General features: G+C 42.3%; 1 protein-coding gene across 4 annotated transcripts in view; it reads left to right on the top strand.

Annotated features, from left to right (window-relative positions):
* The window catches only part of KLHL6 (kelch like family member 6), a 113,682-nt gene that overhangs the window by 48,889 nt on the left and 38,816 nt on the right, over positions 1–25,977 (top strand). For 2 of the 4 annotated variants that reach the window (XM_038583503.1, XM_038583504.1), the window contains exon 2: positions 3,701–3,816. Coding sequence is in view for 2 of the 4 variants with exons in the window: in XM_038583505.1 (XP_038439433.1) it covers positions 3,530–3,816 (287 nt within the window). In the remaining 2 variants the exon portion in view is untranslated. Of the gene's footprint in view, positions 1–3,377; positions 3,817–25,977 lie in introns of those variants that run through there. The other 2 variants (XM_038583505.1, XM_038583502.1) reach the window with 2 other exon arrangements.

Genomic DNA, 25,977 nt, shown 5'->3' with positions numbered 1-25,977 from the left:
TCCCTCTCCCTCTGCCCCTCCCCTCCTCCGCTCTTAAATAAATAAATAAATAGAATGAATTGCATGTTAAATGTGTATGTATGTATACATTTCAAAATTTTTTTCTGACAGGAAATACAAAATCTCTGAACCTGAGAAAAGATCATTTATTACACACAGACCATCTTCTTACCAATTACCTATGTCCCTATATCTATAGATAATGTGATGAAAGCCTGATGTTACCCTGAATGTGCAATGGGGTTGCACCATAAAAGTTGAATGCTGAAATTATGAGACTTAGAGCTTATATAGGGCAGGTGGCACATGGCCTCCTCCTGAGAGAGAAATCTTTATTCTGGAATGTAAACAAATCTTCTGGGGAGGGGGGGAATCCTTACTTTTCCTTTTCTACCCTGAGATATAAACAAATGGTATCAGAGGCTTCCCTCCCTTAGAGGATGAATGATGAATGTGTCCACTACTGTGGACAACTAGAGCTAAGTCCTCTGAGAGTCTTCGATGGGGACAACACACTTCAGCATTGTCCCACAAAGAGACAGAAAGCCAGCATTTTTATCTGTCAACTCCTGGCTCTCAGTTGCAGGTCCCTTCTAATGAGCCCACATGCTCTTGTAGCTGGAGAATGCTCTCAGGCACAGTGATGCTTTTAGTGTGCTTATAGGAACTATCTGTGGGTGACCTCTAGGACGGACGAGGGGACATGGACATGATATCTACTATGTGATCTTCTCTGTCTTCATGTCTCTAAAATGGAGATCATAATACCTAACTGCCCTGGGTTGGTGGGAAGATGAAGTGCATCAGGCTTCACAAGGAGCCTCTCACGGTTCTTGAAATGTAGTTGATACTCAGTAAATGGTAGCTTTAGTAGTAATAAGTTAACATGACAGAACAGTGGCTCTTCTTTTGTAGGGGACTTAAGACTTACTTCTGACACTATAAGTTGTGTCAGAGAAGACAGTTGACAGGGTTAGAAGGGGCAACCTGTTGGTTTTAGGAAGAGAGATTTCCCTTGAGTAAAGCCACTCATTTGCCTAATAATAGAATCTATTCCTTTCAAGCACTATAAAGCTAACTGGCCTAGTAAAATATAATTAAGATAGTTTTCTCAGTATTAAAGCTTTTGCCAGTGGCTTGTACATTTTGTTGCTTGGTAGGGAAAATAAAACTTCCACAGAACAGGGTTATTTTGTTTGTAGCTATAAAGAATATTTATCAGTTCATACTAAAATCTCAGAGCATATCCAGGTTGACTTGGATGCCAAACTGGTTGTGTTTTTTACCTTTGCACTAAATCCAATTGTAGGCATTATCACACCTATGCCACAAGTCTGTGTGTGCATCCCTACTAGGAAAATGTAAGGGTGGGGGCAAGGTAACAGTTAACCTGCTTACGTCAAGGTAATGGGGTGGGTGGCCTTGGAAGGTATATGAAAAATAATAAGGGAACTTGGTAAACAGGATCCATCATAAATGGAAAATTGAGTTTTATTTTTATTTTGTTTTATTGGAGGGTGAATTGGAATGATCAGTGTTGTTTAAACTTTGAGAGGTTCTGGGTGACAAGATGCCATGAGAAAGATTGGGTTATGTGTTTCCTTAGTTGCAACAGAGGTGGTAGTTGGAGTCATGGAGGTGGAAGTGCTGATGAGCTCCTCCTAGTTGAGGCCTGCAGGAAGAGTCAGGGTTGTGCATGTCCTGGTGGTGGGCACAGGAGGCTAACTGCACACCAGCCCTTGCCCCTCCTCTGTGCTAAGAGGCCCTGATTTTGTTTGGCTATTAGACCCTTGATCTTGGGGAAAGTGGAATCGAGGCAGTAGATGAATCATGTTTGGTGCAAGGCAATCACATTATTTTATTTGTATTTTCTGGAGCTTGGGCCGAGTGGTCAAGTGACTTAGGAGAAGTCTGATAGAGATGAAGGAAGAGACCTGTCCTGCTTTTGGATTGTTTGGTATTGTGGCAGCTATTATGTCATCATGAGGTGGCATCTCCATCACATTGAGAATATGACAGAATGGGAAAATGGAAAAATTCTGTGTCCTTGATGACATTACTGAGTTTCTGGATTAACCTGGGACTCCATATCTCTGGTTTCTTATAATGTGAGACTTCTATTGTTTAAACCACTTTTGATGGGCTTTTCTGTTATTGAGACCAAACTGTCTTGATTGACAGAGCTCTGGATATAGCACAAGTCTGGTAGAGGGGAGTTAACAAAGATGCTGACATTAGGAATAAGTATCCATGGAAGAGAAGAAGAGCTGAGGCAGAACCAGGACCCCTGAAGAGGGCTCAGTTACTGACCAGGGCAGAGAAAGGATTGGGACTCCTTTTTGATCAGAGCAGCCAGTGTTTCCCACTGCTAGATGGTTCATGAGAGCAGGAACCAGACCTCGAAGGCCCCTTTGGGGAGATGCTGCGGACTGGAGCAGCCACGGCAGAAAAGGCCTGTGGTTCTCTGTGGGAGATCTAGGAGTCAGGACCAACATGATATTACAGCTCTCTTAGCCTGATGATGGTGGAAGAAACGGGCTTTGGGTTCTCCCACTCACTTGAGCAGAGCTTCAGTTTCCTTCTCTGTAAAATGAGGAAAATCATATTTGCCCCCTTGGGTTCTTACAAGGATTAAAATACATTAAAATAAATTAACTTCTTTAATCTGTAATATAGTGGGAGTTTATGAAAAGGTAGTTATTATTCTTTAACAGAGACCTGCAGAGGTACTGAAGACACTTTGTGGTGTACCATCAGATGCATGACCAATAGATGCTGAGTGAGATCAGACCAGTTGGAGACTCGCTAGGGTAATCTGTTGTTGACCTACCCTGATTAGTCTACTAAGAGAGAAGACCCTGGGGATGGAGTTTCTGGAGACCATTTTTTCTCTGTCCCCAGAGACATATCTGAAACAATAGACTTTCTTGGGGCGGGGGGAGAACATTAATATTTGCTATGACATTGTTTTCCCCTGAGCAGGGAGGAAGACAAGGGCAGAATATGTGCGGTGCTGATATAAATGAGAATGCCAGCAATAAGTGGGTTTTCCAGAGTTCCCAAGGGACTGGGTGGGGGCTTATCGTGGGGTCTCAGACTCCTGACAAGAGGGAGGGGGAAGATTGCATAATGTTCCCTGCCCATCCTATCATTGAGGACTTGGGTTATAAAAATGCCAGAGGTACAAATGTAATAACCAGAATCAGAGGCTTCCTGCTCACGGATATGAGGGGGAGATGGACCAAAATAACCCCACAGCACTAATAGCAGACTCTGAGAAGCTACCCCTTCTCTCGTGGAGCCCCTTTCTACACAACCCTTCTAAGTAATTTCTAACCTTTTGTTGACTCACAGAAAGAAGAAGAATAGAAGTTACTGGCGTTTGTAGTAACAGGATGAGAAAGTACAAGACTTCCTGTTGTGTGTGTGTGACAGCTGGTGATAAGTGGAGGGCTCTGCACAGGAAATCCGCCCAGCTTCTGCAATGTGACCTGCCTGAAGCTTGGGCGCTCCTTCAGTCTGGATGTAGATGGCAGGACAAAGGGGCTCCTGGACCATGGGCGACGTGGTAGAGAAGAGTTTGGAAGAGCCCTTGGCACCTTCTACAAATGAGCCCTCCCAGAAAAGGGGAGACCTGGTAGAAATCTTAAATGGGGATAAGGTAAAATTCGATGACACGGGACTCTCCTTAATTCTGCAGAATGGCCTGGACACCCTCCGTGTGGAAAATGCTCTGACAGATGTCATCTTGTGTGTGGACATTCAGGAATTCTCCTGCCACCGCGTGGTGCTTGCTGCAGCCAGCAACTATTTCAGGTCAGCGCGCCTAGGATTACAGTCAAATTGGGTGCAGGTTTAAAGAAAATGGGTATTGATGTGAGAGCCTGATCTAACTAGGTAGCTGTTGTTGTATGTACATTTTGGATATCTATTTACATTTGTGTGTCTATTCAAGATAAAAGGAAGGAAGCTATTAAACCATAGATTTTAGGGTTTAAGGCATATTAAAAGAGAGATTGGTATAATTTAAAAGCAATATTTATATGTTATGGGGAATCTTCTGGATATGTGTCTTTGTTCCAAAGGATGGAAAATTATTGAAGTCATGGGGATTTCTTCCCCCTTGGTCTGACTAGTGTGTTGGAAACATGATGTTGTCTTTGTTCACCAGTAGATGTAGAGAAAAGGTTGTGGCCCCTCTCTGGGAGTTATGAGTGACTTGCTGAAACTTAGAGGGTGGATTGGAAAAGAAAGCAGTAACAAAGGTGCTTTAGCAGTGAGGGGCTCCCAGTTATAACACACTCTGAAACCTGGGTTCCATCCTGTCCTGCCCTTCCTGACATTGGGATTTGAGGCAAGTCACTGCATGCTCTGAGTTTTGTCATCTGTAAGCTGGGGACAATGATGATTACTTTTCTGGGTTGTGATCATTAAATATGAGAAGGAAAAGGCTCTTACACAGTGCCTACAGTATAGTAGATGCTCACTATGTCTGCTGAAAGTCTTCACCTCATTCTGTTTGGTTCAGCTTAGAACCATTTATTGAGTGTTTACCACAAGCAAATGCCTGGGATAGGAATGTGGAAGAATCAGGAATGAAGTGAACAGGGCTGGATTCAGAGTTCTCCAGATCAGTGTAGACATAGTGGGAACCAGTCCCCAAGGGAAATGAGGATGAAGAAGGTATTTGGAAAACTTGAAAAAGAAACACCTTTATAATTCTTTTTGTTTTTTTATCATTCTTTTTAATAAGATTTTTCTTAACTCTTGGTTCTGACTGAGGAAATTAAAAAGTATTTACAGATGTAAATATCATGGAAAGTGTTTTATTTTTTCATTTTTCTAAGATGCTTAGAGGGAAATTTTTCCTTGGAATTCAGAGAGCAGGGTCAATGAATTGTTGTGGAATGATTAGATCCCATATGTATACAAGACAAGGGGACACCTGGGTTTGCAGAAGTAGTGCCTGCTATGTGCCAGACAGACATAGTTATCTGATTTTATTTTTGCAGTAGTGCGGTAAAGGTGGCTGATGTTCCCTTTTACGAATGAGGAAATGGAAACCCAACTTCACATATGTAATCATTGCTAGAGCAGGGATTGGGCATGTTCTAGAAATCCTTGTTTTTACTAAAATACAAATTGCCACTATATTTGAGGCTTCATTCCATAGGAACTATATAAACGGTAATGTGTAGGCACAGTCATAAAGACAAGTTGACACAGATAAACACATTACTTGCCCACCAGTTTTGAGCATATCTTTATATCGATCACAATCACTTTCAGAAGTACATGAAAGTCAGCTTCTTGGATCAATGTCCTGAGTACCCATTTTTAGGTTTATTCATTCTGTTTTTAATCACTGGAAAATGGTTGTCACACAAAGTTATACCCTATTAGCAATTTTGTTAGTGGTTTGTCCTGCTTATGGAACAGGACTACTGACTGTGTGCTCTCAAGTAGATCACCGGTTCCTCTGGTCCTTGGGTTTCTCATCCTAACTGGAAGGTGTTTGGGCCCAGGTCCTTCCAACCATGCTGATGTGGGATACTTAGGGTAAGTGTCTACTGGTCCTCAGAGGAGTTGGTAACAATGAGATGCTGGAGGCTGCATACATGGTATGTACGCCTGTGTAAGAAGCGTCTCTTCCAAAACTGCCTGGTTATGGAGGGAAATTCCTTTTATTCTTTTCTTCAGAGCAGTGACTTTTGATTCTTATCTTGGTATTTCTAAGATGACTTTCCTCCTATAATAAACACAGTCCTGGAGACAGGATTCTTTTTTCTAGTACTGCTCTGAAGAATAATTTCTGTCATTGAACACTTACTGTGAGCAAAGTTTTGTGCCATCTGTGTCACATGCACTATCCCACAGCAACCCTGTGAGTGGGGTAGTTTTATCCCCACTTACAGATGAGGAACCAAAGCCCAGAGTATCTCATAAAGTGACCAAGTGGGATTTTGACCTAGGACTCACATGAAATCAGACATTGCCTCACAGCCTGTCTTGCTTTTGTTTCTAAGGTTTTGAAAGGGGTTGGGAGCCAAGTTCCTTTTATGCTTGCACTTCGGAAGGGCAGAGAGTCTGCTGTGTCTGAGAGGCTTCCGACACAGCCCTCTGTGCTTGGGAGGGCCTGTTAAATTATGTAAGGTTTTTTTTCTTTATTCATTGAAAACATAAATATTTTCCATGGAATGATTGAACCATAGTGTATTTAACCAGTCCTCTGTTGACCGACATTTGGATTGTTTCTTATCTTTTACTATACACCGATGTCATAATGAATAACCTTCTACATGTCATTTTATATGCATGCAGGAGTACCTGGGGGTGCATTTCTTGAAGAAGGTTTGCTGAGTCAAGGAGAAATGTACCTGCAGTTTAAGTGGATATGCCAGAATCTCCTTGATAGGGGTTTGATCATTTTACACTCCTTATAGGCTTGCCAAAAGAAGATGGCTTCCAAGTTTTGGATTTTTCCCAGACAGATGAGAAACAGTATCTCAGTTTGTTTTAATTTGCATTTCCCTTAATTTTTTTTTAAAGGATTTATTTGTTTGAGTGGGGAAGGGCCGAGGGAGAGGAAGAGAGAATCTCAAGCTGAGTGCAGGGAGTCTGCTTAAGCCTGGGACTCGATCCCATGACCCTGAGATCAAGACCTGAGCCTAAACCAAGAGTCAGACACTTAACCAACTGGGCCACCCAGGCACTCTGTATTTCTCTTATTTTTAATAAGCTTAAACATCTTTCTTGGGATGCCTGGGTGGCTCCGCGGTTGAACATCTGCCTTCAGCTCAGGGCGTGATCCTGGGGTGCCAGGATCAAGTCCCACATCAGGCTCCTTGCACATAGCCTGCTTCTCTCTCTGGCTATGTCTCTGCCTCTCTCTCTCTGTGTCTCTCGAGTAAATAACAAATCTTTTTTAAAAAACTTTCTATATGCTTAAGGATCATCTATAGTTCTTTTTCTGTGAACCCTCTCTTCATAGCCTTTCAAATTTTCGTGTATATTTTTTAAAATTAAAATTTGTTTTGATAAAAGTACTATGTGCAGATAGTTAACAGTGAGCCAAATATTACAGGCTTATAATGAACAAAAAAAGTTCCTCTTCACCTCCTCTACCCTTCAGTTTTCCTTGTCAGAGCCACCATTTTTGACATTTAGCTGTTTCTTCTGGTATTAATATTTATATTTCTTCAAAATATGGTTATACTATTATTTCCTGATTTCTCAATTTTACATCATTTATTGATTTCCTGTATGTCTGATAAGGACTTAGTTAGCCCTTACACCTAACTCCCTTACCGCACACTTCCCTTCCTTACACTCTCTCAATATAATGTTATCACTTTTTTTTGGTGAAATTTGTACTAAGAATTTACATTATGTCCATGAAAACATTGTTTCCTGCTGAGCCAAGTTGTGTGATAATGTTACACTTTGTTTCTTATAAAGCTTTTTATCTTTCCTGAAGTTAATAGTTCATTCCTTTTTCCATTTGCTTAATTTTTTTAAAGATTTTATTTATTTATTCATGAGAGACAGAGAGAGAGAGAGAGAGAGAGAGAGAGAGGCAGAGACACAGGTGGAGGGAGAAGCAGCAGGCTCCATGCAAGGAGCCTGATGTGGGACTCAATCCCAGGACTCCAGGATCACATGCCCTGGGCCAAAGGCAGACACTCAACCACTGAGCTGCCCAGGCATCCCCCATTTGTTTAATTTGGGGGCTGTCTTTCACTCACAGCCTCTTATAATGATCTTTCATGTGGTCAAGTGAATCAAAGAATCTCCCAGTTCCATTCCCCCGCGCCCCCCCCCCCCAGAATCTTGCTCACTGACATCATTTTATACATGTTCTTTGGACCCACTGCCTAGCTATTGTCTAGCTGCATATGTAGCCATAGTGGCTATAAACAGGGACTGTATTAGTAACTCAGACAATATAGTTCCCTTTGGGGACCTATTTAAAAGTCTTGAGTGGAGTGAGGAATTTGGGAAGATACACAGTGTTGAGGCTGAGTTAAGGGCAAAGGAGAAGAAAGCTTTATTAAAAGTAGCTCATGGCATACATTAAATGTCAAACAACCAAATGGCAAGGTGTCTGAATATTCTCATGGCAGGAATATCAAGGGAAGCGTAACTTAACATTCATAGTAATGTTTTTTAAAATGCTATAAGACTGCTAGTGTCTTTTATAAGACTGCTAAGAAAGCTGCCATTTGTGTTATGCCTCTGGACGTGTCCCCAGATCAAAGTCTTTGGAACCAGTTGTGTATCCTGCATGCTGAACCCCATCTCCCAAAGATCTCCATCTAAACCAGTGGTTCTTACCATTTTAGGGGGCAGGGTACAGTGGATACGCACACTCCATAAGTGATGTTGACCCCTGAGGGCAATCATGTTGTGAGTCCCAGGGATGGCTGAGAGGAGGAATGGTGATGTAGGGAGGGATCATCTGGTTTCTCACAGTCCTACCTGATGACCGGCCTTCCTACATGTATAAAAAAACTTACAGGCTGTGGCTAAGTCAACGGCAAACTCCTTTGTTGCTGCTGATAGCCCAAATCTGCCTGAACCTTGGCTCCTGTCTCGTACCTCTGTACTTCGTTCTATGAGGCCATGGTGAAGGGACTTTGACCACTGGCTACAAAAAGCAAGCACAGGTCAGGCATGGGAATGGCATTGTGGGCCCAATCTATTAATATTATTATTATATATTGTTATATATCAACCAATTACTGTAAGGCAGAAAGTGAGGTGAGAGGCTAGTCTTAAACCATGTGTAAACATTATAAGCCTTTGCTTTCTCTACATAATAGTGTAAGGTGTCTACAAAGGAGCCAGTAAGCACAGGTAATAGATAAGTGCAAAAGAAAACAACGAGTTAAGGCCATCTGGATCTGGATTAGAAATCTGGTTAATGGTGAAAGCATTGAAGATTATTGTTGCCGTAGTGGTGAACTCAAGCAAACTGGTGATTATACTTCTAGCATCCAGTCAAGCATTTTATGCTTTTAATATTGTTCGTTTGGCAGAACCAATGTGGTGACTGATATTTACGTACTTTAGGTCTGTAATTTCTTATCTGCAATTCTAAAATCCTCAAAGTGCTGATAATTGGAAAGATTTTTATAACTTATTGTGGATGAGTCTGTGTCTTGAACTGCTCTTGCCTGATGGAGACATCTGTCCTGAACTGAGGGAAGGCTACTTAGAGTCTGTTTATTCCACTTAGGGCCACTATCCATATATTCCTGCTGAAGTAGGAGTGCATTGGATTAAGGAGTGCTGAGGGTGCTATTTAATATTCAGGATATGGTAATATCCAAACAATTCTGAATGCCAGAGCACCTCTGCCTGCAAGATTTGGGGGTAATGGATTATGGAACTTTCTGGTACAGTTTGTTTTCATTTTGGTGTTATTCTTCTACCTTGTTTCACAGGAATATTTCACATACTTGTAAACATAGTTTACATGCAGTTTTGCATCTTGCTCTGTATCTTTTTTCATTATAATCTTTCCTCCATAGTTTTCATGACTCTATTTATTTTGTTACCATTTTTAATAGATGCATAGTATGGAAATCATTCTCTCATTGTGAATGCAGGTTTCTTCTAATATTCTGGGTTTTTTAAAAAATAATATGGTAGTAACCGTATTTGTGTTAAGTATTTATTGCAATTTGCAGTCTGGAAAGGCCAACATTTTTTGAGTATTTACTGCATGCCAGGAACTTTGCTGGATTTTTTTTTCATTTGGTTTAATCTTCATAATGTCAACAATTAGGTAACAACAAGTAGATAACATTGTCTCCTAAAATTTTACCCTCCAAGGAACTCACTTCATAGGAAGAATGGCTTCCCCATTGTGACCCAAACTGAAAACAGATCTTTCCACGGTGCAGAAATGTGGCTGTTGGGACATTTCCTGTGTAAGACCATTAATTCCTTTTCCCTACCACATACTAGTATGGTCTACCTAAGCTGAAAATGAGGAGAAAATGTAAAAATTGCCTTTTTGTGCCTGTAAGCCCCACCCTACACACACACACACACAGGTAAGCAGAGTACTATGGGAACATTCAAGCCAATTTGTGTCTGGGGCCTGATCTGACAGATGCCCTCATAGCAGCAAAGACTCAGCATAGCTTAGGACACCAGTCTGGGTCAGGGTTTTTTTTTTTTTTTAATTCATGAGAGGCAGATAGAGAGAGAGAGAGAGAGAGAGAGAGGCAGAGACACAGGCAGAGGGAGAAGCAGGCTCCATGCCGGGAGCCTGATGTGGAACTCGATCCCAGGTCTCCAGGATCAGGCCCTGGGCCGAAGACGGCACTAAACCGTTGAGCTACCCGGGTTGCCTTGGTCAGGGGATTTAATACAAAATAAGGAAGCAGGTTAGGAGGTGAAGTGAAGAGACAGTACACTTTGAAAGTATAGGGCCTCAAGAACCTATAGGACATCATTGAGGCAGGCACCAGTAACTGCTTGGTGTAATGAAAACACCATCTTAAAATCTTGTCATTGGCATTTGAGTCTATACCCTTCCATTTATTGGCTGTGTGCATCTTAGAGGAATTGTTTGGCCTTTTTATTGCTCAGGGCTGTTAGACAACACAATGAAGCTAATGATTTATGTATAGCTATCCCAGTAAGTTTATGAAATACACATAATAAAGTTGATTTATTTATGAATTTATTTGCCTAAACATTTTATGCATGACAATAACTCAGATTTCTTCATTTTAAGAGAAATCAACTGGATTTATGTAGGTAACTTGCAGAGTCCCTCGGAAGGCCAAACTTAGAAAAAAGCAGGCAGTGGCCAGGACCACAGCCCAAAGCCAATCAGAATCCATGTGGGGAGGACTTTCCTGCTACTCAGGATCCTGGAAGCTAACACAGTTCTGGCCACTGGCACTGTTGCCCTTGCAGTTCCTGAAAACTGGAGACTGCTGATGCTTCTGCTGCCTCCACCATAATGGGCTTTCCCCTGTCCCTCCTTCTTTGCATTACCAGCTCCCAGTTCCTAGCCTGGAGTTAGTTTATCTGATTGGTCAAGGCTGAGTTACACATGCCAATTCATTAACTGTGACAAAGGCTGGGAAAGCATGCCTTGGGCCTCTGCGGCCTCTGCCACACTCTGTGTCTCATTCAGAGGTAGAGTTTGCCATACCTATGAAGGGCTTCAGATGCTGGGCAACCAAAAGCTGGCAAGAGTCCATTACATGCAGCTACTATGTGCCAGGCCTACATAAGGTGCAGAATAAGGGTTAAGGTATCATGAAAAATATACCAAGTATTAGAGAATTCCATGACTCTTGTCTCAAATGCATCAGAGGAAGGATCCTGAGGTCTTACAGGCAAGAGGACAATTATTTTGCACTTTTTGGGACACCTGGGTGGCTCAGCAGTTGAGCATCTGCCTTTGGCTCAGGGCGTCATCCTGGAGTCCCAGGATCAAGTCCCGTGTCGAGCTCCTTGTGTGGAGCCTGCTTTTTCTTCTGCCTATGTTTCTGCCTCTCTGTCTCTCTCTGTCATGAATAAATAAATAAAATCTTTTTTAAAAATTATTTTGCACTTTTTACTTCTCTTCTCCCTTCAAATATTTAGCCCCCAGTATACCTGTGAGAGTGTGTGGCATGCAGACACACCATCCATCATGCATGGTCAAGAAACTGGCTGAAAGTATGAGCTATGAGAGAATCCTTGATACCATTGCAATGGCTGGCATTCAGCAAACAATTTGTAAAATTTGATGTCAATAAAAACTTGATATTCCTCCTGCAGTTTCTGTCACTAATTAGGTAGCATCCTGGTCAAAGCAGAATGTTGTGGATTTAACAGTTTACTCACACGACTATTTGGACACAAATGTGCTAAGCCTACATAGTGATTCCTGCAGACCTTTTTTTTTTTTAGCATTGGAAGGTACTGGACAGGAGTTGGTGCCCCAGGGTAGAAGTGTAGTCGGGTCCTTTGAATTTTTATTTATTTATTTATTTTTAATTTTTTTAAAATTTTATTTATTTATGATAGGCACACAGTGAGAGAGAGAGAGAGGCAGAGACACAGGCAGAGGGAGAAGCAGGCTCCATGCACCGTGAGCCCGACGTGGGACTCGATCCCAGGTCTCCAGGATCGCGCCCTGGGCCAAAGGCAGGCGCTAAACCGCTGTGCCACCCAGGGATCCCCTGAATTTTTAATAAAATATCATGTCGGGGTGCCTGGGTGGCTCAATTGGTTGAAAGTCAGTGGAATGTCTGACTCTTGACCTTGGTTCAGGTCTTGGTCTCACGATAGTGAGTTCGAGTCCTGTGTTGGGCTCTGCACTTGGTGTGGAGCCTACCTGACAACAACAACAACAAAAATTCATTTCTGTCATCTCCACCCCTAGTGTCTGGGGTGTGTGGCTTGTCCTTCAGTCAAGTTCAGAAAATCCATTCTTCTCCTGTTTTGAATAATGCTCCATGGAGCTCTCAACTACAACACAACAGAGAAATACTTTCATCATTCACATCTCAAGTTCTGAGCTTTACCCCTATGTCAAGTATACAGATTTGTAATAGATTCTAATATTGTAAACACCAAGCAGTCCACGAGAAGAGTTGTTCATATGTAGAACATTGGTAAAACTGCCTCGGAGCTCACCATCCATCACGTTGCTCAATGTTCCCATATTAGTCAGCAATCTTTTGGTTGCTACGGATAGAAACTGAGGTCAAATCAGCTTGGGCAAAAGAGGAAGGTATTTGGCCACATAGCCAATTCATACGAAGGGCCAGGATGCAGCAGAGACTGTATAGAAAAGGAACTAGGGCCTTGAATGTAGTCAGTGTTTCTTCAACCCTCGCTTGGCTTATTTCTCAGGTGGGATTTCTCAGATGGACTTCTGCCACATGGTTGGGGGCTTGCTTCTTGGCAGCTCTGAAACTCACTTCTCTTTGGTTGGTTCCAGAGAGAAACTGAGGGGCTAGCTTCAGTTTGAAAAGGAAAGACTGGAAAGACTGATTGGCTCAGCTCCATCCAATTACCCAATCCTAGACCAATCACTATGTCAGGGAAGTGGGGTGCAATGATCAGCCCAGTTTAGTTTAGGAATCCAAGGTTGGCCAAAAAGGGTATGGGGAGGGAGCAGTAAGAGGAGAGATATTGGTAAAAAAGTTGAGAGTTTCTATTTGAGCCACATGATTTGAGTGGGACTCAAGAGAGCATTTCCCCGAAGGGGAAAGCATTAGACAAAAGGAAAAATAAATGTACATTAAAGAGGGATAGTAAATCCCAGTTTACTTTGTTTTATTAGCTAACTTATTGTACTTCTGTCTTTGCTTTGGCTATCAGGAGGCTCAGTGCATGAGCTTATTACTTCAGCTTAGGTTTCAGTGATACATTCTCCTACTTTAATTACTTAGATCTTATCTTCTTACTTTTTGTTGTTACTGGTTTGTATTTTATAATAACCTCTGAAGCTTTATTATAAGCCACTTTAAGTTCTTTTGCTCTTTTGCAGAGGCTTTTTTTTTTAGCAAGCTCTAGACTCAATGTGGGATTTGTACCTACAACCCTGAGATCAAGAGTCACGTGCTCTACTGACAGCCAGCCAAGTGCCCCTAGAGAGGCCACTTTTGCATAAAGATAAGTCTTCCTTGCTATGGAAAAAATATCATTTAGGCAACCTACCTATCCTCTGCAAGCTGTAAGAGTAGGCATTCTTTTATTACATCTAACTTCTGTGGAAAGCTTTAAGGCCACAGTAGTTACAGGAGTGCTGATACTGCTCTGACTTTAAAACACGATCAAACCAAAAGTTGCATCATAGTTCTTTCTGAGGTGACACTCAAGGATCTACAAAAATTACCCACCAGCAGGTTTGCGTATAATGTATCAGGTCCGGGGTCTAGTAAGAATTCACTGACATTCAAGAGATCATGTGTCACGCAGAGCAAGCTCAGGCTTGTCAGAGGTAGATGTCAAGGGCATTTTGTTATGTGGGGGCGTAAGAGGAGGGGCAGATGCCCAGTGAATAATTCTTGAAAGGTGGGGTTAGGGATCACAGCACTCTGGGTTGATTGAATGAATACATGAATGGATAGATAAATGGAATTTCACTAAACCACTCTACTAGATATTGAGTTTAGAAAGATTAATGAATTCTGATTTCCTGTTGACTTCAAAATCAGTCAATTAGAGGAGAGAGGCAAATCAGTGTTTCAGTACAGAGTGATAAGTACTATGATGGAGTTCTGCTTACAGAAGGGGCATTAAATCAGACTGGGGGAAGAAGCAATCAGAGGGCTTCCTGGGAAAGGTGATATCTGAGCAGTTTTAAAAGATGGCGCCATTGACCAGAAGGCACTAAGTGAGGGAGAGAAAGGAGGGAAGCATTCCAGGCAAAAGGAAATGCATCTGGTAAGGTATCATGCAGTGTAAGCATGGGAACCAGAGGTGGATGAATAGGGTTGGAGTAAGGATATGCTTGGACCAATAAGCCTGAAAGATGGGCAGGGTCAGACCATGAAGGTTTTGTTGGGTTAGGGTGAGAGTTTGATATGTATCTTTCAGGCAGCAAGAAGCCATGGTAGAGTTTTTAAACAGGAAAGGATTCAAGATCTCTGTTAAGAATAACCCTTTGGGCTGTGTTGTGGAGGCCCCCTCAATCCAGGAAGACCTTCAGGTGGTTGCAGGCAGTGGCCCAGCCAGTGGGTTTGGGGAGATAGTCTCAAGTGACATTCCAAGTCCTCTCTGAGTCTCAAGTGACGTGCGGAGTCCTCAGGGCAGCTAGACCACAGAGGAGCTGCGAGGAGGGGAGCCCCTGACTGGTGAGAAGAGGAAGAAGGAGGCAAGGCTATGGAGGCTAGGAGACAAACTCAACTGGAAGCCAAACTACACTTTTGCTGAGGGCCAGCTCTGAGCTTCAGGACTAATAAAAGAAAGCAAAGGTGGAGTAACATTATGTATGAATCCTTCACCCATCCATGTCATTCAATTTTAGAGCAAAGTCCAGAAACACAAGTCATTTCATAGTAACTCAAGCTCTGAACTTCCATTTTTTGAACACCTTGAAGGACATACACACCACAGCTGGTAATTAAAATCTGTTCTCTCTTATCTACATCTCTGACCTGGACAACTGCTAGCTTTTAGGGCACCTTCATATGAATTTTTAAAAGTTCTATTTGGGAAGACCAATTAGAAATAGATGTTCTGTTCTTTGGGGACTGTTGCAATCCACTGTAGGATAAGAGGCTTAGAGAGTGTAACAAGGGCTGGATTTCAACCCCAACTCTGGCACCTGAGTAACACTGAGTGTAGCCCAATCTATGGTAGCTCCTTCTTTACCTTTGGCTTTAAAACTTCTCTCCACTCCCAGCTGAAGGATCTATTTTCTCTCTCCTCTCCCTTTGGGTCTGTATCACAAATACAGAGTGATCCTCACTCCTTGGAGTGAGGATTGGGGCCAGTGCTAGTTCACATTTCCAAGTGGTCGGAACAAGAGAATGCTCAGGAAAATCTCAAAACAGAGGCTGATCCTTGACTTCTGGATAATGACATGGAGGTCTTAAGGAAGTCAGCATGGGAGCCTGGGGGGTTGGGATGGAACATGTTTGGAAAAAGGGGTGATAAGGAGCCTCCAGGACAACAGCTTGGTCAGGATGTGTCAGTGGACGACAGTAAAGCACAAATGCTGACCATGCTCATGGTCTAGTGGGAAGTGAGAATCAGAGAAGACCTTATTGAAGAGGGAAGTGGTGTTTTGTTAGGGGAAGCCAGGTTTCATCTCTGGCAAGGAGATGGAAGATGTGCCAAAGCAAATCAAGGTAAAGAACAACTACCATGTTTTATACTGTAAGATCTAAGGTAGGAGGGCTTAGGTTAGACATCATAGGTCTGGGGTTCCAATTTAGAGAATCACTAGATAATATAGTTCTCTATACACACACTTTGTTCTAGGAGCTCATTGTTATTTATTCTAATGGCCCATAGAGGAGAAATGTGGATTTGGAGAGCGTGGTGTAAAATAGGCAAATTCCCTTGGCCTGCAGGACCAAGTACAGAATGGCACTGCATGCATAGCTTCCTTCTATTTTTTATTTTATTTATTTATTTATTTATTTATTTATTTATTTATTTATTTATTTATTTATTCATTCATTCATTCATTCATTCATTCGAGACAGGGAGAGAGAGAGAGGCAGAGACACAGGCAGAGGGAGAAGCAGGCTCCATGTTAGGGAGCCCGATGTGGGACTCAACCCCGGGACTCCAGGATCACGCCCTGAGCCGAAGGCAGACACTCAGCCACGGAGCCACCCAGGCATCCCATAGCTTCCTTCTATTTACTTACACATCCATCCATCCACTCATCCACCCATCCATCCAACCACCTATCTACCCAACCACCCAACAAATATTAAATGTCTACCATGACCCAAAAAAATAAGAATTGAGAGAGAAGTAAAATCTAGCCCTTGCCTTTCAGAGCCTTATAAATCTAATAGAGGAGAAGACTTATTAAAAATAGGCTATATAGGGGTGCCTGGGTGGCTCAGTTGGTTGAGCTTATGACTCTTGATCTTGGGGCTCTAAGTTCAAACCCCATGTTGGGCCTAGAACTTACTTAAAAAAATATGCTAAAAAAAAAGAAAACTATGTAAAGTGTACATTGAGAAGCCTGTCTAGCCTAAGGGTGTTGAGGTAAACAGAGGCACATGCTGGAAACTGCTAGTTGTTGGGCATAGCTACCTCAGGGGATAGGGCCTTGAAAGGCAATATTGAGAGTACATAAACATTTCATTTCTTGGGGCATTTTAAATACAATCTGTAGCATTTGGGCCCATTTGTTATTCATTATCCATTTGTCTAATTGTGTCAGTCAGGACTCCTCATTGCAAATGGCAGATACTCCGTTCAAACTGGTTCAAGCATATTTAAAAAAGAACTTATTTGCTCACATAATTTAAAAGTTCAAGTGTATTGATTTTAGGTCTCATTTGATCCTTGTGTTCACAGAATGTCATCAGGACTCAGTTTTTCTCTGTCTCTTGTCTCTATTTTCCTGTGTTGGTTTCTCTCTTAGGGAGGGTCTTCACACATAGAGGCAAGAAAATATCCTGCAACTCCAAACTTTTATTTCTCCCAGCTCAGCCATGATAGCAGAGAATTCTCTTTCCCAGTAGTTTCAGAGAAAGTTCTAGAATTGGCTTCAATTGGACTGGCTTCTTCCTTTGCCCATCAGTGAACTGATCCCTGCAGTATGGGAGACTAGTATGTGACTTGGACTTTGCTCACCCCTGGTTTAAGAGGTGGGGCTAGCTCCATCCAAACCTCCTAGACTGATACCGGAAGAGGGATAGTTTCCCAAAGGAAAATTTGGGTATGCCTACTAAGAAGATTAGGAATGATGTTGGACAGGGAAAATAAGAACTGCTTGTTATAACCTTGTAGTTGAATCATTGCTGAATCCTGGCCGTAAGCATTTGCTGTTGATGATGTTTGTGATTGATGTTCTAGCCTGCTTGATCTTGCAGGACAGAACAAGCCCTTCTTCCTGTTATACATTTGGATGGGCTGCGTTACATGGCATGCTGAGGCCTCAGCAAAGGTCCAGTGGGGCTGGGAGGAACTCTGGTTCTATAGAAACATAGCTAGAGCTCTGGTCCCCAAAGAGTCCATGTGCAATGTCCTTGAGGAGTGCTAAACTTGAGCAAAGTGTTTGGCAGAATGCAGTTCTTTCAGGACTTGATTTTTAGATTCAAGTGGGGGCATCTCTGGGGTTCTAGCTCCTCTGTCAGTTTGGAGCACCCTCAGCCAGCAGCTGGGGGCTCAGGCAGCTGACTTCAGGCCCCAGGTAGAGATGGCAGCACGTGGTGAGTCATGTCTCTAGAAATGGCCATGAACCCCCAAATCACATGTGAACAGCAGATAAGAACAGAGAATTGTCCACTGTTTATTATTAATGGGGCTTTGGCACCACATTCTGTTTCAGAACTCCTAGCTCTAATGAACTATTACTTGAATATAAGCTCTAGTGGCCATATCTATACAGCTAATCTAGAGAAAGACCTAAAAGGCCAGCATGAGGCTAGCTTCCATATGAGGCTGTGTGCCGCACCCCACCCCCAGTTTGGGAGCAGCCTTAGGCCTCACAGAATTCTAGGAGGGTTAGATCTCAAAAGGTGAAAGGGAGAATCTATAGGGAGGGAGGATTTTTCTTTTCTTTTCTTTTCTTTTCTTTTTAAGATTTTTTATTTATTCATGAGAGACAGAGAGAGAGACAGAGAGAGAGAGAGAGAGGCAGAGACACAGGCAGAGGGAGAAGCAGGCCCCATGCAGGGAGCCCGACATGGGGCTCAATCCCGGGTCTCTCCAGGATCAGGCCCTGGGCTGAAGGCGGTACTAAACCGATGAGCCACCCGGGCTGCCCAGCAAGGGAGGATTTTCAAGGGCACGTGTGTCCCAGCACCACAGTTAGTTATTTCTTTGACATGGAATGTTGTGCAATCTCCTCCTCCTCAGGGTCAGCCAAAGGAGCTTATGTTAGAAAGTGAGGTGACCTCTCCTAGGGCATTGGTTCTTAAACATTGGTTTGCCAAAGAATTATGAGTGGAGGTTGGAGGAGTCTAATAAAATTCATATTCCCAGCCCCATAGCCAGGGATTTTGATTCAGTAGGGTCTGTAGTGGGTAGAGTTCAGGATTCTGCATACTTAACCCCAGGAATTCCAATGCAGGTCTCCAGTGAACATTCTTTGAGACCCACTGGTTTTGAGGCTAAGTGTCTGCAGGCCAGGGATGTGGGCATAACTCCAGTGTTGGGGGACACTTGGATGGCAGTTGGCAGCTCAGAGCTGGCAGAGCTCGGAAAAGAGACTCTTGATTTCGGCTCAGGTCATGATCTCAGGGTTGTGAGATTGAGCGCTGCATTGGGCTACGCACTGAGCATGGAGCCTGTCTGAAATTCTCTCTCTCCTCCCTCTGCTCCTCCCTCAAACCTGCTCACAGGCTCTTTCTCTCTCAAAGAAAAAAAATACCATAAGGCTTAGTGAGGACCTTGAGGTCAGATATGAGGCTGAACCAAATGTTTATGTCTTTTTCTTGGTTAGGAGTGGCAGGTGAAAATGTTTGTGCTCTCAGCTTAGAGGTCCTGGGGACCATCAGAAGATGACAACACTTCTGTTGTCATCCCATGCTAGGTCACCCCTGCATCTGCTCTCTACTTTTTTAGAGTAGAGACCCCTTTGGCCATCCAAATTGGGTTTATATCCAAATAATCTTTTCTTAACAATAGTGTTCATTGACCAGCACATAATTACTAATTTATTTTTTTTTTGTTTTTTTTTGTTTTTTTTTCATAATTACTAATTTAAAAAAATTTTTTAACCAGCTGTATACACATCAACATTTATATTCTTTTTTTTTTTTTTTTTTTTTTTTTGAGGGTGGTGAGCAGAGGGAGAGGGAAAGTGAGAATCCTAAGCAGACTCCATGCTCAGCACGGAGCCCAACAATGGGGTTCTGTCTCACAACCCTGAGATCGTGACCTGAGCCAAAATCAGAGTTGGACATTTAACTGACTAAGCCACCTGGGTGCCCCAACATCTATATTCTTAAATAGAATTTAATTCAGTCAACCAACGTTAAAGCAATTCCAATGCCGAATGTCTCATTGATGCAGAGTTAGTTTCAGATATAAATGGGTTGGTGAGAGGATTAGAGGAAGTATAGAGGAGAGGGCAGCATGTGGGGAGCTAGCCTAGGAATGAGATAATGGGGATGGTTGAGGGGGTATTGGTCTACGGGCCTGTGATTGGAGTTAGAGGTATAGGAGGCAGGGGGTTCAGAGGCAGGTGTGGAGGCCCATGGAAAGGGTGAACTATAGTAATGTTGGGCTGGGTGAAAGATTCTAAGTTGGTAACATTTAGGAACTGCAGGGGCATGTTAGCACTCATCAGAGGTCGAAGTAAAACATTCCAGTGTGGCTGTGTCCTTTTCAAGCTCCAGGCCCTGGACTTGGGGGTGTGATGGGAGTTCTCTATGGGGATGGAGGGCACAATAAGACTGGTCTCCTTGGCCTGATTCTCCCAAGAGTGTTGGATAATTTTGGAGGGGCAGATTCTTGTTTAAGGCAAACACACAGGGATTAGGAAGGACAAGTTCATTTGCTCATTCATTTAGTCATTCATTTTCTCCCCAAATATTTACTGAGTCCTTTTAGGCTCCAGGCACTGTTTTAGCCCCAGGGATACAGAGGTGAGCACAGCACAATCCGTACCCTCACTCAGCTCATGTTATAGTGGGGAGACAGTTGCTAAACTAGTTAATTTCAGATTGTGGCAGGTTATAAAGAAAAATAAAGGAGGTGAAGATATTAGTGACTAGATTTGGGGCAGCATCTGGGAGGGCCTCTCTGAGGAGGTGACTTCTGAGCAGAGACTTGAATGAAGTGTGAGGAATAAGGCTGGCAGAGCTCGGAAAAGAGTATGGCTCAAGTTATGTTTGGGACCACACCCTGACTTCATTCCAAAACCTATGGAGGTTTTTATGGCTATTGTGGGAGACAGCTCACTCGCCCAACCTCTATTTTGGGATTGGTAGTGACTCACTGCTGAGTATTGGGCAACTGGCTCCCTGCTTGAGACTATTTCTATTATAAAATGAGGATCTTAATAGCTACCTCTGTTTTACAAGAATCTCATGAGAATTGGTCAGTGTCTGTCTAGAAAGTATTTTTTATTACACAGAAATTTTATTTATCTCGAGTATAAGCCAAGGAGTAAATAGAAACAAACTCCGCTTTGTTTCCAGAGAGGGAAACTTGGTCCGGTTCCCCCTCAAAGAGAGCCTTGAACTCATGCTGATTTTTTTGGTTTCAAGTACACTGTTGAGCTCCAGAATAAGAGCCCAAAGTCCTAGATTGTCATCTCCATTCTATTGCTGACAACCTGTATGGCCTTGGGCAGTTCACTTAACTTCTACCTCTATAGTCTATCAGTTATAAAATGGGTATAATAGTCAAAGAAAATATATTGTTTGTCCTACAAAGTTCTACAAACATAAACAGTAAGAGATTACTATTATTAAAGTGGAAATCTAGGGGTAACCCACCTTACAGAGGTTATATACTGTTCATGGGGTCCCAACTTGGCCTAAGTGTTTCCATGGACTGCCCATAAGAGCAGCAGGAGGCCTGAGAGTTTGGTCTATGAGAAGTATGTAGATCTCTTCTAGCTTCACCTGTCTGTATTCAGCATGATTGTGGCCCAGGAGAGTATATTTAAGTGGTGGAAAATCAGTGACAAAGTCTTAGAGGAGAGCAGAGAAATGTTGGGACTTCGGGAGCTAAAGCAAGCAAAAAGAGCCCTAGAGAGAGGACTCTGTCTCTAGGGTACTTCCTTTCTCTCTCCCATGAACATTTACTGAGCTCCTAATATGTGACGGGCACCATGCTAATGTCTCTGGACAAGTCTGTGTGTAGCTGTAGCCCTAACTCTATTCTGGAGGAGCGGAGGACAGCAGTGCAGGTGACTGACACCCACTTACCCAATAGGCACCAGGCCAAATGCTGACAAGTCAAGAGTTGCAAGGCAAAGTGTGATGGGCCTGCCTATTCCAAGTATCTCTCACTAGTCTGCCAAGATTCCTCTGATCTGGTCCAGAACGCCTTCCCTTAGTAAGTGCTGGGTATTGTGCTAACCACTTTGTTTATATTGTCCTACTTATTCTTCTCAACAACTCAGTGAGGTAGGGACTATTATAATATCATTTTACATGGGAGGACACAGGTTTGCTCACATGTACAAAGTCAGAGCGTAGACTAGACCACAGCCCCCTTTGCCTTCCAATAGCCAGCCCTGCACGCTCTTCCTTCTACCCTCTTCTAGGCCCCTGGAACCTCTTTGCTTATGTGCACATCCACTCACACACACAGAAAGCCAGAAGTGTCTGAGAATTTACCTACTTGTGGGGAAGCCCATAACTAAGACTGTCAGCAGGTGCTGGAGAATCACAGACCAGCCTCTTTGTCTCTTATGGGGACAACTCTGGAGTGTGTTCCCCAGCGGTCCTGTGCAGTATCAGACAGAAATTGCTTTCTGGATGACTGTCATCTTGCTTGGTCTCCTCCCTCCCCCTGTCTGTTATTCTTATACCCCTAACACATCACTAGCTCAAAAGGGCCAGCTTCTGGGTAATCAGAATTCCCACTTGGGCATGGGCTGAGCTGGAGCAAGATGTTATTCAGTGACTGATTCCAAGAGAGAATTCAGAAGCTGTGTCTAGGAGTGACAGCTTGATCAAGAGTCCAGATGATCCCAGAGACCCCAATAATTATGTCAGATGAGAAATACATAGGCTTCACAAGAGCCCCTCAAAATGCAAGACACTGAATTAGACAATGTATATACTTATCTTACTTAATATAAAAACATCTCTCTTGTGGACTTTTACAATTTTCATTGGAATGTTTGAGATCATGTAGATTCAACAAAATTCACCTTTTCCTAATCTTAAAATCACATTGTAGGTGAAATAGCATTTCTAAATTTTACCTTGGTAGGACTCTGTTAATATGTTGTCTTAGTTTGTGAAGCTTCATTTGACCCTATCATCACTGCCCATCGTCTCCTGCCAAATGTCCTGTTTTCCATATTTATGTGGGTGATATTCACTTTACCTCCTGAGACAATTACAGATCTGGGTAATGCTCTAGAGCTGTGCTACCTTAATCAAGGTGCCACTAACTGCATGCAGCTATTGAACATTTGAATTATGACTGGTCTGAATTGAGATGTGTTTGGTTTTTTTTTTTTTTTAAGATTTTATTTATTTATTTGACAGAGAGAGCGAGCAAGCACAAGCAGGGGGAGTAATAGGGAGAGGGAGCTTAGCAGGGAGCCTAACACGGGGCTTGATCCCAGGACCCTGGGATCATGACCTGAGCCAAAGGCAGATGCTTAATCAACTGATCACCCAGGCCAAGGGATGTGTTTAATGTACATGAGGGATTTTGAAATCTCAGTGTGGAAAAAAGAATGTAGATTATCTCAATAATTTAAAAATATTTATTACATGTTGAAATAACATTTGAGGTATATTGGGTTAAATAAAATTAATTTTATCTCCTTTCACTTTTTAAAAACATGGTTATTAGAAAATCTGAAATTATACATATGGCTTGCATTATATTTCTATTGGGTAGTGCTTCTCTAGGGACTCAAAGAAAGGGAGGTTTAGCAAGTGAAGTTGTCCAAATCTTGGACAGGCTGAGCTGGGAAGAAACTGCACTTGCTATGATGGCAGAGTTCTTTATGGGATCAAAAGGCAGCAAGGTGAGTCGTATGTGACACTGTTTTAAAAGGCACGAGGTTCTACAGTTGGCTCTGTGTGTCTCTGGCCAAGAAGATTTATGGCTGACATAAGTGGCTTGTAAATCAGTCATCTGCCCAAATGACATCATTGCCTTTCTGCTTCCAAGTTGGGATTTAGTAATTTTGCAGAATTCATATTTATTCTTTCTTGCTGTCATATTCTTAAGGAGAAAGAGGCCAGTTGAGGGAAGAGAAGAGAAGGGAGAGAAGGGTGGAAGGATTACTGGAGGATTAAAAGGATCTGGGAAAAAGGACACAAGGATACTTGAGGAAGAAGATCTCGTTGGTTAAAACAGAAAGTTCCAAAAAGTCATCTAGTGAAGTGATTTCTCTCTCTTTTTCTCAGTCTCTTTCTTTCTGGGGATTTGTGACTTTTGATGTTTATAATTGTTCCTGGGAAACCAGAAGCAGTTACCTTTGTTTTGCAGATTAGGAAATGAGGGAAAAAATTGATGAGGGATTTCCAGAGATAAATAGGAGGTGTGGAGAAGGGAGGAGGAGCATTTACCCCTAAAGGTAAATCCCTCAGTGTTGGCAGGGAAGTCCCAGCTTGGGTAAATGCATGCTATCATCAGGGCTCAACCCTGGGACCTTCCCATTTCAAAGACTCGGTTGGGAGATAATGGCTCTGTTCATGTGTCTGACTTTCAGGAAGTCCAGTTGCTTAGCAGTATGGCGACTGCCTCAATTAGTATTTCTGGGGTAAGGCTTTGGCATTGTCACAAGCCTCCCAGCTCTGTTTGGGTGCAATAAATGCTTTACTCCAAAGGCACCTGTTACCAGCAAACTAAAGTGAGAACACATCTATTAAAAATGTTCTTTTTGAGTCCTGCTTTTGCTTATAAACCTTCAATGGCTCCCCATTGCCCACTGAATAAAAACCCAACTCCTGAGCCTGCCTCTAGTACCTCCCACAATCAGAACCCAGATTATCTGTCTGGACTGATTTCTCCCCACCCTCGCTGATAGTCCCTGGGCTCCAGCCAAACCATGTGCCTGCTAAATTCTCTGCATTCCCCACACTCTTGCATTGACTTACTGTGGTTTAGTATCTGTAAGTCCTATCCATAGCTGGTACATAGTAACATTTTCCTTCTCCATGAGCAGCCATCCCTGGCCACCATAGCACTTTGTGAGTCTTTTTTGGCCCTTGTAGACTATTATTTGTGCGTATGTGCACCTGCTAGATTCTGAAGTAATAGGGACTGAGGAGAGACTGTCCATATTAGTCAGCCCGGACTGTCATATAAAAGTACCATAGACGGTGGCTCAACAACAGAAATTTATTTTCTCATAATTTTAGAGGCTGAAAGTCCAAGATCGGGGTGCCAATATGGTGGGCTTCTGGTGAGGGCTCTCTCAGTTTACAGACAGCCACTGTGTACTCATATAGCAGAAAGAGAGAGAGAGAGAGAGAGTTTTGGTGTCTCTTCCTCTTTTTTTAAGGACACCAATCCTGTTGGATTAGGACCCCACCATTATGACCTCATTTAGCCTTAATTACTTCCTAAAAGCCTCTATATTGGTGGGTTAGAGCTTCGATATATGAATTTAGAGGGACACAATTAAGTCCAGAGACTGCCTGATATTTAAATCCCTTCCAGCTTTAGCCCAGTATCCTATGGAGAGAGGGTACTTAGTAAATACATGTACATTGAAAGAAATTGAATTCTAGAGCTTCTCAGTAGTCATTTTTGTAAGCTATGCTGTGCCAGCCTGTGGGACTACTGGAGTCTCACAGCTATTGGGAGGGCGAGAGAGTTAACAGGCTTTTGTGGGAATGGGACTGAGGGGATTGTCTCAACTACAACTATTAAGGATAAACTCATGAACATAGTATGGTAAGAATGTTGTGAGGCTGCTGTTCATTCATAAGAGAAACTCCATCTAGTTTTTGTGCTAAGAAAACAGTAATTCTTCTGAGCATTTGGATTTGTTTTAAAATATATAACTATAAATATATATATAAATATGCATTTATATATATATATATTTATAAAATTGTGTAACTGACTAGCTGATCTATTTTTTTTTGCATTGGCCAAATGAGAGGCCCACCCATAATGACATTGCAGTTGGCACTTTTAGCCTCATTCAGGCAATCTTCATGTCTCCACTCATATATATATATATATTTATTTTTTCTAAGTAGGCTTCACACCCAGTTTGGAGCCCAACATGGGACTTGAACTCACAACCCTGAGATCAAGACCTGAGCTGAAATCAAGAGTCCGATGCTTAACCAACTGAGCCACCCAGGCACTCCTCTACTCATATTTTTTTTATCTTTTCCCCCCTGCTTATAATTTATGCAATCATTATATTTTAGATACCTTTAAAATTTTCAAAACTCCAAAAATCTTTTCAGAAACATTGTAAGGCTTAAATGCATTTTAAAAACAAAGAAATAAAAATTAAATTAAATTAAATTAAATTGCTCATACATTTCCTGAGAAGAATCAACCGTTCAAATATTGAAGTCCAGGAAGCATGATAAATTCACATATGAGCTTGGCAGGGGGTGAAAAAAAAATCTCTGTATTTCTTTTTTTTATTGGTTAGATGCTTTATTTTTATTTTTTAATTTAAATTCAATTTGATTGGCAGCCCTG

The sequence above is a fragment of the Canis lupus genome, chromosome 34 (assembly GCF_011100685.1).
Source record: "Canis lupus familiaris isolate Mischka breed German Shepherd chromosome 34, alternate assembly UU_Cfam_GSD_1.0, whole genome shotgun sequence".
Classification (NCBI taxonomy): Eukaryota; Metazoa; Chordata; class Mammalia; order Carnivora; family Canidae; genus Canis; species Canis lupus.
Note: the sequence above shows the minus strand (reverse complement) of the source record. Positions and strands in the feature narration are given on the sequence as shown.